This window comes from Schistocerca americana, chromosome 8 (assembly GCF_021461395.2).
Source record: "Schistocerca americana isolate TAMUIC-IGC-003095 chromosome 8, iqSchAmer2.1, whole genome shotgun sequence".
NCBI classification, from domain to species: domain Eukaryota; kingdom Metazoa; phylum Arthropoda; class Insecta; order Orthoptera; family Acrididae; genus Schistocerca; species Schistocerca americana.
The window spans coordinates 412,284,326-412,300,600 of record NC_060126.1 but is presented as its reverse complement, the minus strand read 5'-3'; the positions used below and the strand labels follow the sequence as shown (position 1 = coordinate 412,300,600).

The 16,275-nt window shown below is 42.9% G+C and overlaps 1 protein-coding gene across 1 annotated transcript in view; it reads left to right on the top strand.

Annotated features, from left to right (window-relative positions):
- The window catches only part of LOC124545891 (roundabout homolog 2-like), a 187,120-nt gene that overhangs the window by 93,500 nt on the left and 77,345 nt on the right, over nucleotides 1–16,275 (top strand). The window contains exons 6-7 of the mRNA XM_047124851.1: nucleotides 7,022–7,350; nucleotides 11,706–11,907. Of these exons, the coding sequence (XP_046980807.1) occupies nucleotides 7,022–7,350; nucleotides 11,706–11,907 (531 nt within the window). The remainder of the gene's footprint in view (nucleotides 1–7,021; nucleotides 7,351–11,705; nucleotides 11,908–16,275) is intronic.

Here is a 16,275-nt window from a genome sequence, read left to right as displayed (position 1 = left end):
TGTCTTTAATTCCTTCGTGTTTTGATTCATAGTGTCGGCAGAATGAAAATGGCGTCTGTTCTTTCGGATGTGTCCGCAAAACAGATACCACGCAAATATATTTAATAGAAGATCTCTATGAAGCAAATTCAGTCTACCTAACAAGGAAACACGGAATAAAAATACGTTAATTGCGATAATTTCAGTGTTGTCGTTTTGGCCGTTAAATGTCCCACCGCCTGAAAGTTTACCCCACTCTACAGGGAAAGTATTGCAGCCCAAGCAGTAGGTACGGTACGTGATGTTTACGCTATACTCGACAGAAGCCTATCTGAGTACCAAGGAGAGACTGAAATCGTAGGGAGCCTGGATGTGGGAGTCGTAAGGTGCTGATCAAAATAATAATAAAAAAACATTTCATATTATTTACTTGCCTCAACGGTATTTTAACACTGACAAGAAACATGACAAGAAGTGTTACAACAGCCACTATAAAGTCATCCATGATTACGGCACTGAAAATGACATAGTATCAACCAAAAGCTTTAAAGTTTGTACACATAAGTTTCAGGTAAGATAAGCAATACGAAAATAAATCTTACCAAGTATATTAGTTTCCTAAGAATAACGCAGAAAAGAGGTGGAAACAAATGGTATGTTAACATAAGGCTACTGTCTTGATTTAGCTCAGAGATCTCTCGGTCCCTTCAGGCCTAAAATAGAATGACATTAATACAAGACAACCAGAAATCGCACACCATATAATTATACGAGACCCTCATAACCTTAACTAGCAATTCATGTGTGTACCCTCGCCACTGTAATGGCGAATCAAAGAAATTACTGTAACAGTTCAAAGGAAAACAGACAAAGCAAGACGGTTCGTGGTTTTAACATTTGGTTTCTAAATAGAACTTCCACAAAACAATCAAAATTAAAATATAATATTCCGTTTACCCTCTACACGTAGGCTCTAAATAAGTCGGGCTTGAACTATTAACCCGGAATTGTGATGGACAATAACAATCTAAAAGAAATTCTACTGTCACCGAAGAAAGGTAGGCGGCGTTATATGCGAGAACCCAAACTGAATTTCGCACAACGCACAAAGGATTTCGCGAATGCCAATAGTATTTCAGGTGGTTCAGCAACACGTGGCAGAGCTGCTCCCCATTTTGTTAGTACACCTGTGTTTGACTCTAAGTTAACTTCTATAGTTCAGTATTCACAGGTCAGACAGCAGAAATAAGAAGTGTGCCGATTCTGAAGACTCAATTCCGCAACCATGGAGGCATAGGGAATCAATGATTTTTCAACTGTCATACGCATAGCCTTTCCTCTGTACGTCCGTTCTTGGCTGCAAGTAAATACAGTCAGCACAGCATCAAAACGAAGGCAGCCGAAATGAGAAACGTACGTATTTCGACAAGGCAATTTCGCCACCATACAAGCCGAGAGAAGAATTGATTCTAGAACTGTAGTATGCCCATCCTTTCCACAGCCACCGATAACATGATGAGTTGGACATCCTTTCTCTGTTAGCAATCGCAGTTACTAAACCACACGCCATACAAAGATTCAGAACAGGAAAGAGTGCGCGGTTTGTTAACGCTTTCACTGCTACAGCCGAGCCCTTTGCATTCCCTGCTGAGACGACTTTTGTTACGGCTGTACTGCTCCCCACATGCTGGTGCGTGTGGTGAGAGACAGTGCGTGTAAGAGGTCATACAGTGCAGTAAATGAAATGTAGGAAAGATACGGAAATTTTCCTTAAAACTGAGAGCAGAAGGTAATCTCATTCCGTTCTCCAGTTGTTGAGATATTTATCAGATGGACGGTTGCGTGCTTCGCGTCCGGTCACGTCATTGGCCATCATGAATTATGTGGTCATAACTACTGTCGTTTTTTTTCCAAATGATAGTACGCAACGAGGCACATATCTTGTGCGATAAGAACTCGAGACTTTTTTGTTCACCAAGATACGGAAGAAACTCGTCCGCAGCAGTGGGAGATTGGCGGCTGAGCACGCATTCAAACGTCCATTGTTTCGTAAACCCTCTTCGCCAGTTTTGGAAAGGCGTCGTCGCTCTCGTCGCTACTGCTGTGGAGGCCGAGTTGGAAATTTGTGGTAAGTTGCAATGGGACCAAACTGCTGAGGTCATCGGTCCCTAGGCTTACACACTACTTAACCTAACTCAAAGTAACTTACGGTAAGGAAACACACACACACACCCATGCCCGAGGGAGGACTCGAACCTCTGACGGGGAGAGCCGCGCGGACCGTAGCAAGGGGCCCCGACCGCTCTGCTACCCCTCGCGGGGACCGAGTTTAAAATTGGTTCAAATGGCTCTGAGCACTATGGGACTTAACATCTGAGGTCATCAGTACCCTAGACTTAGAACTACCTAAACCTAATCAATAAGTACATCACACACATTTATGACCGATGCATGATTATAACCTGCGACCGTTGCAGCAGCGCGGTTCCAAACTGAAGCGTCTAGAACCGCTCGGCCACAGCGTCCGGCAGGGGCCGAGTTACCACTGTTGTTGCGGTAAATCGTGTTTGTGAGTTCGTGAAACGGCTTCTGGTGCAGTACACCACTAAGTCAATTCCTACCTGCCACTATTATGTAGCTATGCCCCAGGGTCAGGTAACAGTATAGGGGAGCGAAGGTTCTACAACACTCCAACAAATTAGTACCTCCGACACAAATGAGTTAAGGGGCTCCGGAACGCCCTATACTTGCAATGTTAAAATAACGCTTATAAATTACATCTTTCCTCAGAAAGTATTTGAGGTAGGAAGTTGAACATTTTACAGATTATTTATTGTAATATGGGCTACAACTTAACACAGGGATTTTGCAAAATTTTAGTTCAGTTATTAAAGATGATTTTTTTTTCAATTGTAATGAAAATTCACAACATTTTTTTTGCAATTTTTTATTTATATATTCAAAAATATACAGTTTTTTGGAAAAAGGCTGTGTTAAATTATGCAGAACGTACTGTGTAACATTTACTGAAAGTTTGAAACAAATATGTTTGGAAGATCCTTAGAAAACATGTAATTAGTATGAGAAAATAAAAGTTTTGGGAATCGAGCGACAAAGATTGGATTAACTTTTTAGTGCATTCCAGGTCCATAGGATGGATTATCTTCATCCTCTGCAAACTCCTCCTCCAGCTTCCTCTTGTTCCTCCTCCTGTTTACTCTTGCTTGTATTTCTAGACTCTTTACAGCCCTGTCTGCAACCCGAAGGCGTTCCTTGTCTAAAGCAAGCTTCGCTCGTTGTGTTTGTAGATTTTGCTACCATTTTCTTCAGTTGCAGTTACTGCAACACTGTTCCAAAAGGTGGTCATGTATGAACACTTATCACATTTCAGTTGTATTTCACTAGCAAGTCCTACGTGCTTTATTATGGAGAGTTCCAGACCAACTTCACTACAATGAATACATCTTACACAGTTTGAAAAAATTCCTTTGAGAACCGACTTATCAAATATTTCATTCACATCCGATTCGCCCATAAAACATTCATAGTTTTCCCTCATTGAACCAAGCTTCTTCTGTGAAGTGTTTTCTTTCCCACTTTGACTGCTATGGGCAGGTGTACTTGAGAAGTTAGGTTCACTCACTTGATTATCGTCTTTATTGTTTACAGTAATAACACATACCTTTGGCTTTCCAGCATTTCTCCTTTTCTTAAAAGCCTTCAGAGGATTTCTAATAACTTTACTTTTACTCATTATTATACTTCAACAAAACAGAGACTCAAGAAACAGAATTAATTACGAGTATTTTCGAGATAACGACAGAGTAAATAAACATGAAACAATCGACAATCACACCAGCGATATATATTGAACCATCACAGGTTAGCCACAACACATACTTTATCTCACATCACTAAAATGTACCTGATGAACACGGACGTTAATAATAACACCATTTGACAGCAGTTTAACAGCGCCACAGTGGGTCACGCCCATGTAGAACACATTTCAAAAGAAATTTAAAAATAGTTGTAGTCTTCAGAATTGAATAAATTATATATCTATTAAAAGGTAATAGTCTGCAGATTCAGAAAACGCAAAAAAGTAAAAATTGAACTTTTCATGATTTTGAGCCTTTCCGGAGCCCCTTAAATGGTTTACTTATCTTTGTGACTAGTCGAATAATGAATTCAGCCACACTGCTTGTAATACCACGCAAAGAAGGCCCTCTACAGTTAAGTGCAAATAATCGTAGGTAACCTTCACAGTGCATAACAAATGCAATTACAATAACTGTATGTTCACTTCTAAGAGTTCGCTAAACGACATTCTCTGTCTAAGTGCTTGACGATGATCTATAACCAAGTGGGAGAGAGCTGCTCATCTCCCTGCCGAGGAGGCTTTGTCCGTTGTCGTCCAGTCATTGTCGGATTGTACTTAGCAACTGGCCGAGATGAAGTCGATATCTTCATCCTCAGCGCTGCCCGAGGCACTGCTGGAACTCGTGCAAGTGGCGAGTCTTTATGGCACTGGCACCAGCTCGCATCTTTGCGCCGGTGGTGCTTTAGCTCAGGCTATGTCTTGTGTCAACGACACAGCACACAGCACTGCAGGAAAACACAAGTCGAGCACGTCCACAGCACATGGATAACGGCGTCACAGCATGTGTTCGAATGTTCGAAAGTGTGTGAATTCGAAGGGACCGAACTACTGAGATCATCGCTCCCTAGGCTTACACACTACTTAATCTAACTTAAACTATAAACGTTGAGGACAACACACACCCAAGCCCGAGAGAGGACTCGAATCTCCGACGGGAGGAGCGCGAACTGTAGTAAGGCGCCCTACACCACGCCGATAGGCGGCTGTTGTGGCCGAGCGGTTCTAGGCGCTTCAGTCTGGAACCGCGCGACCGCTACGGTCGGAGGTTCGAATCCTGCCTCGGGCATGGATGTGTGTGATGTCCTTAGGTTAGTTAGGTTTAACCCTTTGTTTCCTGACATAAGAAAAAAATTACTTTTTAACATTTTCTATGCAGAATTTATGCTATTGTGGCCTCAAATGACGGTAGGAGTTTTTGTAAAATTTTCTTTTCTTTTTTGCAACTTTTTTCTCTCCTGGTACTCAGAAGTACCGTCAGACTCCATGGACAGAATCACAACATGCGCAGAAAAATGCTCCAATTTTTATAACTTGTACTTTATTCCACATAAATATTAAATATTTTTACATTAAAAAATTAATTAACAGAAATATGATATTTCTGATTTTTTTTTTAAATTTCGCATAGATTTATTCTAGAGCAACTTCACAATACATAGTAACTTAGCTATACATTTTTGACAATATATACATATCACATATTTAGTGATACCTCATGAAATTGTAGGAAACAGTTCTTTTTCTCACTGCAGCACAAATATACTTTACATGTACTACATTGTGAATGTGGTCTCGACTGAATTTTATTTTTCGCACACATTTCACATCGTCCTCTTTTACAACTGAACACTACAAAATGGCTTCCTCGGTTGCCAAGACGTACATCCTTCGGAACAGAAAAGTTATCCTTCCTTCTCTTTGGGAGAGTTATTTCATCTTTACCAGAGTTTCTCTTTTTGAGATTTGGCGCTTGCTGTACATTCATTAGCCCTAGTGCCACAGCACGCCTGAATTCCAGCAGTGGCAGTGCCCCATGCAGATCACTGAAAATGACGTAAGCATTGACAAAAGCGATTTCTATTGCTCCCCAGAAGAGACGGTGCCACCATTTCCTTGATCGCTTGTCAAGACCATAAGTTGAACGTAATCTGTGTGCATGATCCACACCACCCATGTTTTTATTGTAATCACATACAATAACTGGACATTGTATAGTCATACTAGTTCCATCTTTCTGTTTTCTTGTCACTACGCTCTGTTCAATGCCATGGAAGTTTGACGCAAAATACACTACTTTATTTTCCTTCCATTGAAATACTGTTAGGTCTAAAGATGACTCTCTGTGATTTGATTTAGACATTTTTCTTTAGGTAAATTCCCTGGCAAACCTTTCCTGTTTGTTCTAATTGTGCCACAGGGAAATGTATTTACGGATTTCTGTGTGAGAAAAAGTGGACAGAACAACTAGTGAGAGGTAACGCGTTGTTGCTACAATAAAGTGTTCGCACAACCTGACGGTACTAATAAGTCCGCCTTATATTTTCCACTTTATCTCATTCACTTGTAATGTAATGCTTCAAACTGTTATAAAAAAACAAAGAAGGTAAGTACGTACAATGGAAAACTCAACGGAAGTTTCAATAAATTGCGAATATATTCAGGCAACACCATGGAAACAAGCACATACAATCTTCTGTTTTCACAGCAGCGCGCGAAAAACAATTTCAAGCTCTGACCGCCAGAGAGGTCTATGTATTGCACAATAACATCTATGAAACAGTAGAGCAGAGTTACTGTTACGTACCGACAGGCTCTCAGATCACGAAACTGCACCACGAGAAAATAATGAGAGTCAAAACTTACTGGTACTTTTAGGTACCGTCAGGCAACAAAGGGTTAAGTAGCTCTAAATTCTAGGGGACTGCTGACCTCAGAAGTCCCATAGTGCTCGGAGCCATTTTGAACCTAGCGGATACCCAACGCGGCCAACGGCATGTGTACACAAGCCCACAATGGCGAAAATATTAAGTGGGCTCGGCGAGCAACTCCGCTCCCTCACGCGATACGCAGACCAGCCCCTCGGTTGGAAACGTCGAGCAAATAAGTTCTATGAGCGTCAGCAATCCATTGTTAACACGTGCACGGTTGAGATATGCGGTCGCCTGGCAGGATTAAGCTGCAGTGAAAGTTCAGGTGGTAGCTAGCCTCGGTGTGCATCACTCATCCTACTCATCCAACCAAGTCATGTGTTTTAAACTAACCCGAGATGCTTACATTTTAAAAACGATGGGGCGGTTCTGATGGTTTCTCTGTGAGGGGTAGTGCATCGGGCGCTACAGTCAGCTACGCCAGGTGAGTGTGTGGTGGCGGGTGTTGCAGCGCCGCCCACGTTCTGGCGCCGGCCATCGGACGCGACGGTGGCGGAGGGCGGGGAGACGTCGCTGCCCTGCGCCGCCCACGGCCGGCCGCCGCCCTCCGTCTTCTGGGCGCGCGAGGGCTCGCGCCGGCTGCTCTTCCCAGGCAGCAGCGGCAGCGGCAGCTCCCAGGAGCAGGGACAGGCGCAGGATTCGGTCGAAGGCCAGCCGCGCCTCGCCGTGGCCGCGGACGGCACCCTGACTCTGCGGGCCGCCAAGCCAGAGGACGCGGGCCGCTACGTCTGCTCCGCCGTCAGCGCCGCGGGATCTGCCACCAGCAGCGCCGAGATACAGGTAGTCACCACACTCTGCTGTACCCTACTGCCGCATGTCCTGTGTAACTACATCTACTACTTACTCTGCTAATCACATGACATGTTTCATGGCAGAAGGTACTCCTCATTCTCCTCATTGTACATTTTTTTTTTTTTTTTTTTTTTTTTTTTTTTTTTTTTTTTTTTTGCTATCGTTTCGGCCTGCTATGCACCACGAAGAATTTTATCTCTTCCCTGATTGTGCTTTCCTGTTTTCCTCTTTTGCCAGTAGATTTTCATTTCGGCTGACTGTGCTTCTTTTCTCCGTTTTGACCATTTGCAGGCAGGACGTGGAACTGGCGTAGCAAACGAAATAAGGTTTTTAGTAATTTAGACTTTTTCTCTGAAAACTTCTCGATCCCGAATGTCATCAAATGAAATTTCAGCTCCCTGTAAATACTTTTTAACTTGGCCTACCCATTTTGAATACGATTTTGTTTTTGAAATTGATGAATGTATGCAGTGAGTAAGTCATTGCGGGTTCATTCTTTCCAGATGACCAAAAAACATTATTCTCCGCTTCCTCATGCTGGTAACAATGTCTTTTGTATGTCCGTGTAATTCACAGTTGTGTCTTCGCCGGAATTCTCCGTTTTCTTTGACAGGGCCAAGGATTATCATCAAAATTTTCCGGTCTTTTATTTCAAGTTTTCGTAGTGGTCCTTTCTTGGTCATATTTAGACATTCTGATGCATACAAAGCTGACGGTCTGATTACGGTGTTATAATGACAAAGTTTTAGGTTTAAAGACAGGCTTTTGCTTTTGTATAAGTCTTTGCACAGATGAAAATCACCTTCTAGTTTAGAACACCTTCTTCATACAGCTGCATTTTCTGAACCGTCAGGTGTAATTATTTCCCCAAGATGTTTAAATTTCTTCGACTGCTTGATTTTCTCTTGTTGTATTTCAATATGAGGAGGAGCGTGTTTGATGTTTGTGATGAATTCAGTTTTGCTAAATGATATTTTTTTGCTATTTTTAGGCCAGTCTTAGCAGCAATTGATTGTAGGCTGGATACTTGAACCTTAGCTTCGTCAATATTGTTTGCAATGAGTGCCAGAACATCAGCAAAAGCCAAAAGGTGGTAAAAATTTTTCGATTATTGGAAAGACTTTTGTATATTCCTCTATTTCAGCGTTATCTTGTGCTGAATGGTACAATGCTGCAAGGAAAGAAAACTGTACTGAGTTGGCTAAAAAAAAAAGAGAATTACAAAGAGTGTTCCATAGGGTTCAATTTTGGACCCACTCCAATTACTTACATAAGGGAATGACGTTCCGGTTAACATTCATCAAGCGGAACTGATACTTTTTGCTGGGGATACTAGTGTTTTAATAAATCCTACAACAGAGGAAGCGGCATATCAATTTACAATGATCTTTTAAAAGGAATTGTTAAGTGTTTCTTTGAAAATATTCTCTCGAAATTTTGAGAAAACACATTATGCTCAATTCAGTAAAACAAACAGAATCAGATGAACAACTAATGTAACACATGATCAGCAGTCAGAAAGAAAGGTTACAATGCGCCACGTTATTGCGGATGTAAACTTCAACTGAAACACCATAAACACGATGCGTTGTTGTTGTTGTTGTGGCCTTCAGTCCTGAGACTGGTTTGATGCAGCTCTCAATGCTACTCTATCTTGTGCAAGTTTCTTCATCTCCCAGTACTTACTGCAACATACATCCTTCTGAATCTGCTTAGTGTATTCATCTCTTGATCTCTCTCTACAATTTTTACCCTCGACGCTGTCCTCCAATGCTAAATTTGTGATCACTTGATGCCTCAGAACGTGTCCTACCAACCGGTCCCTTCTTATCAAGTTGTGCCACAAACTCCTCTTCTCCCAAATTCTATTCGATACCTCCTCATTAGTTATGTGATCTACCCATCTAAGCATTCTTCTGTAGCACACCATTTCGAAAGCTTCTGTTCTCTCCTTGTCCAAACTATTTATCGTCTATGTTTCACTTCCATACATGGCTACACTCCATACAAATACTTTCAGAAACGACTTCCTCACACTTAAATCTATAACCGATGTTAACTAATTTCTCTTCTTCATAAACGCTTTTCTCGCCATTGTCAGTCTACATTTTATGTGCTCTCTACTTCGACCATCATCAGTTACTTTTCTCCCAAATAGCAAAACTCCTTTACTACTTTAAGTGTCTCATTTCCTAATCTAATTTCCTCAGCATCACCCGACTTAATTCGACTACATTCCGTTATCCTCGTTTTGCCTTTGTTGATGTTCATCTTATATCCTCCTTTCAAGGCACTGTCCATTCCGTTCAACTGCTCTTCCAAGTCCTTTGCTGTCTCTGATAGAATTACAATGTTATCGACGAACATCAAAGTTTTTATTTCTTCTCCCTGGATTTTAATTCCTACTACGAATTTTTCTTTTGTTTCCTTTACTGCTTGCTCAATATACAGATTGAATAACATCGGGGAGAGGCTACAACTCTGTCTCACTCCCTTCCCAACCACTGCATCCCTTTGAAGCCCCTCGACTCTTATAACTGCCATCTGGTTTCTGTACAAATTGTAAATAGCCTTTTGCTCCCTGCATTTTACCCCTGCGACCTTCAGAATTTGCAAGAGAGTATTCCAGTCAACATTGTTAAAAGCTTTCTCTAAGTCTACAAATGGTAGATACGTAGGTTTGCATTTTCTTAATCTTTCTTCTAAGATAAGTCGTAAGGTCAGTATTGCCTCACGTGTTCCAAGATTTCTACGGAATCCAAACTGATCTTCCCCGAGGTCGGCTTCTACCAGTTTTTCCATTCGTCTGTAAAGAATTCTTGTTAGTATTTTGCAGCTGTAACTTATTAAACTGATAGTTCGGTAATTTTCACATCTGTCATGACCTGCTTTCATTGGGATTGGAATTATTACATCCTTCTTGAAGCCTGAGGGTATTTCACCTGTCTCATACATCTTTCTCTCCACTTGGTAGAGTTACCATGCCTAAAACGGTGTAGGAAAACCGTTGTGATTCAAAATATCTTCCAGTCGTCTCGGAATGGGAAGGTACAGTTCCTCTGTTTTTCAAGGGAATATTTTACCATCCTACGGCTAAGTAGTGGGAAGTTCAGGTAACGCTGATGGGTAGCGATCACGTACCCTTCCCTCTAAAGTAAACTACAAAGGCTCAATAATATTGAGACATGGTGACTGTGGTGGTCAGGCATTTCATCCAATGTTCACGAAAACCATATCTGAACGATGCGAGCTGTGTGATCAAGGGCCTGTCCTCTTCCAACACAGCATCACAGTTGAGAACAAAACATTGTGTCATATAATGGACCTTGTCAGCTAAACTGGCCACATAATCCATGGAACTATTGCCACCTTGCAGTGTAACTATGTCGCCCATTGGAATACCACGATTCATCATCGAAACCCCACCACGTTTCACTCATGGGACTTAAATTCGACCAGGTGTTTGAAACAGTGCGAAAGAATAGTCCAACCAAATGATATCCTTCTATTGCCCCATACTCCAGGTTTTATGGCTCCGAAACTACGGTTTCCTGTTACTAGCATTTGTATCACTGATGAGTGATTTTGGAATTCCAGCTCACCCTGCAATTCCCTGGTTATAAAACTCCTTTCGTGTTCTTTTGGTGCTCACATGTACGTAATTGAGAGATTCAGTTCTACAGTGATTTGTGCATCTGTCGACCTCTTATTTATCGTCACAATCGTTTTCAATGACCGTCCTTCACAATCATACAATACACACCTCTTTTCACGTATTCACTTAGCGGACCGTGTTTTTCCATTTACCATATAGGCAGAATAAATCTTCGATACGATGCCTCTCGAAGCACTAGAACAGTTTGCCCGTGCTTGCGTCATTTTGCTTCGACATAATGCGTACTCACGATTACACAGAACACTGTTCTGTTCACGACTCACACTCGCAACGTATTGAGCACATTATACATGTGCCGTACATGGTCAGATACAACAGCGAAACCTGGCCTGCATCTACATTTATACTCAGGCATGTATATCTTGGCGTGTTCCCATGTTTTATTCCAATCTCTGTGTATTACTGACCTGATGTGTTTGCGTTCCTGACTGATTGAAGGAAAATTCATCAATGAAAATCACTGATAATAAAACCGGAACAGATTACATATTTCTGGAGGACAAGTCGATGAAAGGCCTAAGACATATATAAATTAAAAGTTACATCCCGTTATTTATCTGTATGTCTGTATGTGAAGCAGACAAAAATTTCATTAATGGAGATAATGTGTGACAACTTTATCAGATATTTTGAAATTTTTATTTACATTGGAATGAATGCTCTTTAGGTTTTGGCCCCTGGCGACGAGCTTCCTCCTATTATTGACATCGGCCCTCGAGATATGGAGATCGCACCAAAGGGCACAGCAGTGTTTCATTGCCTCACGGCTGGTACCGCGAAGACATCCGTGCAGTGGCAGAAGAATGACGATCCTCTGGTTCCCGGTGGGCGGATAGTAGTGCTGGTCAACGGAACGCTTGTCATCAAGGGTAAGTTCTCAGGGCAAGTCTCGCTCTCTCTCTCTTGAAATAAATGATCGTAATCTACTAGTAAATTATTGACTCGCAGAGCTTCTGTGGCTGTCTACATCTATTGTATAAACTCCCTTCCTCCTTTATCTGATAACTGCTTTGTATCAAAGAATTCTGTCACGTATTCGGCAGTCAAACAGCCAAACTCCAGATTCTTAGAGTAAATGATATTGGAGTGGCCGTAATAACACATGGCCAAAGAACTGTGATAATTACTTCACCCGCAAGGACTGGTGCCCTTCATTTGTGGACCCTAAAAAGCGGGAAATTAGGCTGCAGCACGTTTGTCATTGAATCACGGCCCATCATACAGTGAAGGACAATCGAACTAGACACACCTATCTAGAGGCGTGTAGTTCGCCTACGTAGGGGAGCCGTCAGCGTAGAAGGCTGCCATACGAAGGACCCTCATTCGATTCCTGCTGCTACCAAAGGTTTTTTTTCCTGGCGCGAAGTCCACTCAGCCTAGTGAGTTTAATTGAGGGGTTCCTAGAAGATATGTAGCGGCTCCATGGTCTCGAAAGGCTGCCAAACGGCCTGGAGTACGGTATGCTGACCACATGCACCTCCATACCACATCCGCATGACACCGCAAGGCAGACGATCAGACGGTGGCCGGTAAACATCCTTTGAGCCTTCAAGGGGGGGGGGGGGGGGGGTTGGGGGGGGGGGGGACGATGAGCTCATTTGTCCAGCAGCGTGCATCGCCCACTTTTCGTTCGTATGACGGCGTTCAGAAGTCGGAACGCGGACTCCACCACCCTTCGAAAGTCATTTGGAACCTCACGATGCACCAGCTCAGTAGGAGCACCAGCTCATGTCGGAGTTAAGTCCAAGGCGTGCATTTATCCCTCGATGACGTCTTTGAGGTGACGTCGTACACCGCACCACTATCCTCATCTTTGCTGAAACTTCCTAAAGTTGTTCTAACACGGTCCGGGTGCAGTGGTTTAGCCATTCCTTAACAGAACTCGTACAGCCGCGAGCCAGCGTAGTAAGTTAGTGGTGTGAGTATCTTGAAAAAAAAAATGGCTCTGAGCACTATGGGACACCATCTGAGGTCATCCGTCCCCTAGACTTAGAACTACTTAAACCTAACTAACCTAAGGAAATCGCACACATCCATGCCCGAGGCAGGATTCCAGCCTGCGACAGTAGCAGCAGCGCGATTCTGGACTGAAGCACCTAGAACCGCTCGGCCACATCGGCCGGCTGAGTATCTCAGTTTGAGGAAATTCGCCACTACTAGAGAGAAAAATTGACGGACTCCTTGTGTAAGTCTGATTCACCAGCAGGGAATATAGATACGGATGGGAGCGCAGCGGTGCAGCAACTGCTCATTATTTCTGCGCTGGACATCAAGAATCGTGCGAAAGGTGCAATTTAACCTGTAAAGAGCTGCGAGGAAACAAAAGGATGCACCTGATCGAACAGTAGGTTTCTACGCCCTGTGCTGGTCAGAGACAACGGTAGTCGTATTTGGGACCCAGTTTCATGCCACGTAAAAAACCACCAGGCGAGAAATTCATCCACCGCCTGCCTGAAAGATGCCGTGTTGCCATGTTAGAGACATCGCGTCCTGTGGTTTTTAGCGCGCTCGAAATTTACCATCGGTATATACTAATGTCTAGCGCGATCCAACAACATTCCAGGTGACCTTCCTCGCCCGCCGGTGTGGCCGAGCGGTTCTAGGCGCTACAGTCTGGAATCGCGCGACCACTACGGTAGCAGGTTCGAATCCTGCCTCGGGCATGGATGTGTGTGATGTCCTTAGGTTAGTTAGGTTTAAGCAGTTGTAAGTTCTAGGGACTGATGACCTCAAAAGTTAAGTCCCATAGTGCTCAGAGTCATTTGAACTATTTTTTTGACCTTCCTCCATACTTCATGGTTCAAGTTGTAGTGATTCAACACAGCTGCTAATCTGTGCCAAGTGCTACGTGCTGTGGATGGATCAGTAGCTCATAACGACGACATGATTCTGCATGGTATGCCTGCTTACATGTTGCCGTTATCTAGCATTAAACTGGCGCCTGTTTGCTCCACTGTGACGCTCCCATCTGCTGTTAGTCTCCTCCACACAATGATAGAGACTTGTCATCAAAACGTTGATGCCCACGTTACTTGACTCTCTTAGCAACGGTTTTCCTCTAACCGAATCACTGACGGTGTCAAGTTATTTTTAATTGTGATATTGGTTTTTTAGCCTTTCAGCCACCTAAAGATATTACAGATCTGAAGGGAAAACGGTATGGTAATACATAAAAGGAAAAGATGTAACTACAATAACTTCACAGTTAGTACGAAAATATAGCAAATATGATTACAATAGGATTCCAACATTAAAATAATTAACGCTGTGAGGACGGGGCGTGAGTCGTGCTTGGGTAGCTCATTCGGTAGAGCACTTTCCCGTGAAAGGCAAAGGTCCCGTGTTCGAGTCTCGGTCCGGCACAGTTTTAGTCTGCCAGGAAGTTTCATATCAGCGCACACTCCACTGTGGAGTGAAAATTTCATTCTATTAAAATAATTACTTTATAGTTCACGTTGCTCCTTATAATGATACTTTTGTTTCGACTAAAATAGCAGGTAGTCTCGTTTATATTGAAATGTCGTTGATAATATCGATACGTGTGCTCAGGTTGTTAATAGGTATTTCAGACAGGTGATGTGTCTTTGTAACTCTTTTGTCAAATCCTGTTGGTTTTTGCAGCCAACTGATTTAGGTATTCGTATTCATCGCAGTCGTACAGAGGAGATGGTAAATGATGTTGATCGGATGATAATAATGTTTGAATCGACCTTGATTGAATATCAAACGGGATATAATGACTATCAATCCTTGCCGGCAGCCGTGTCCACAGTACCAAGGGCTGGTTGCTGTCGTTGTTGTTATGGCAGCATAGTTCCGGGTTCGATTCCCGGCTGGGTCGGAGATTTTCTCCGCTCAGGGACTGGGTGTTGTGTTGTCCTAATCATCATCATTTCATCCCCATCGACGCGCAAGTCGCCGAAGTGGCGTCAAATCGAAAGACTTGCACCAGGCGAACGGTCTACCCGACGGGAGGCCCTCGTCACACGACATTTCATTTCGTTTTCAGTGCCTTCACGTCGTCGCCTGTGAGGCTCTTTACTCTCTGTCCTACGCATTTTCTATCAAGATGTTTAATCATGTAGGTAAAGTCTCCGGATGGTACAAACTTGTATTCTTTTTTGTCATTGTAAATGTCTTTCTTCGCAACAGCGTCATCTATTTTAGTGCACGATATGTTGTAGAAAAATTTCCGCTACCAGTCACAATAAAAGGTTATTAATTTCTCACACGACCGGTTTCGGGCTGGCGCCCATCCCCAGGTGTTTGTCACTTACAACTGTAACACTTGTATCTCTTTAGTCACCAGCAAATAATATTTTTGTATTTATACAGTGATCACTAGCAGTATAAACATGTACATGAATGTATAAACACCTGAGGATGGGCGCAAGTCCGAAACCAGTCGTGTGAAAAATAAATAATCTTTTATTGTGACTGGTGACGCAAATTTTTCTACACCTTATGAAGGAACAGTCATGGAGTTCGACAGCATCCACTACGGATAAAATTAATTTCATGTTGATACGTGCTTCAATTGCTATGTGAGTCTCCTTCCTAATCTACCGCCACATATTGGTCACTGTTGAATCGACTATTGCGTGGTGTGTCTGTGCCTTCCTTAGCTTCTTAAGCAAGGAGGTTGCCTTTTAAGAGCCGAACAGAATAGAAATACACTTGTCAGTTGTTAAGTGTGTATACTTTATTGGTACATACTTCACGCACTGGCACAAGACAGTCCCCCGTGGTTACACGAGTTTGGAGGTAGAACGACCCATGTATCGGGCACCGAAGAACTGGGAGAAATAACATGTGCTGATTAGGACTGTTGATGTTTCTAAAAATATCGGGACTCCAGTCCGATATATCGGTATTTAAGAAATGAAATCACAGACCGTCGATCTATCGAATAAAAGTACCGACATGTCGGTATATTGACAGAAAAAGTATCGACCTACGAGCCTATAAAAGTATCGCCTGCACATTGTAAATATACTGTCGGGTTTAAAGATATATATGCAAGTATTGGCAGGCCACGGTGGCCGAGCGGTTCTAGGGGCTCAGTCCGGAACCGCGCGACTGCTACGGTCGCAGGTTCGAATCCTGCCTCGGGCATGGATGTATGTGATGTCCTTAGGTTAGTTAGGTTTAAGTAGTTCTAAGTTCTAGGGGACTGATGACCACAGCAGATGTTAAGTCCCATAGTGCTCAGAGCCATTTGAACCTTTTTTTTTTTT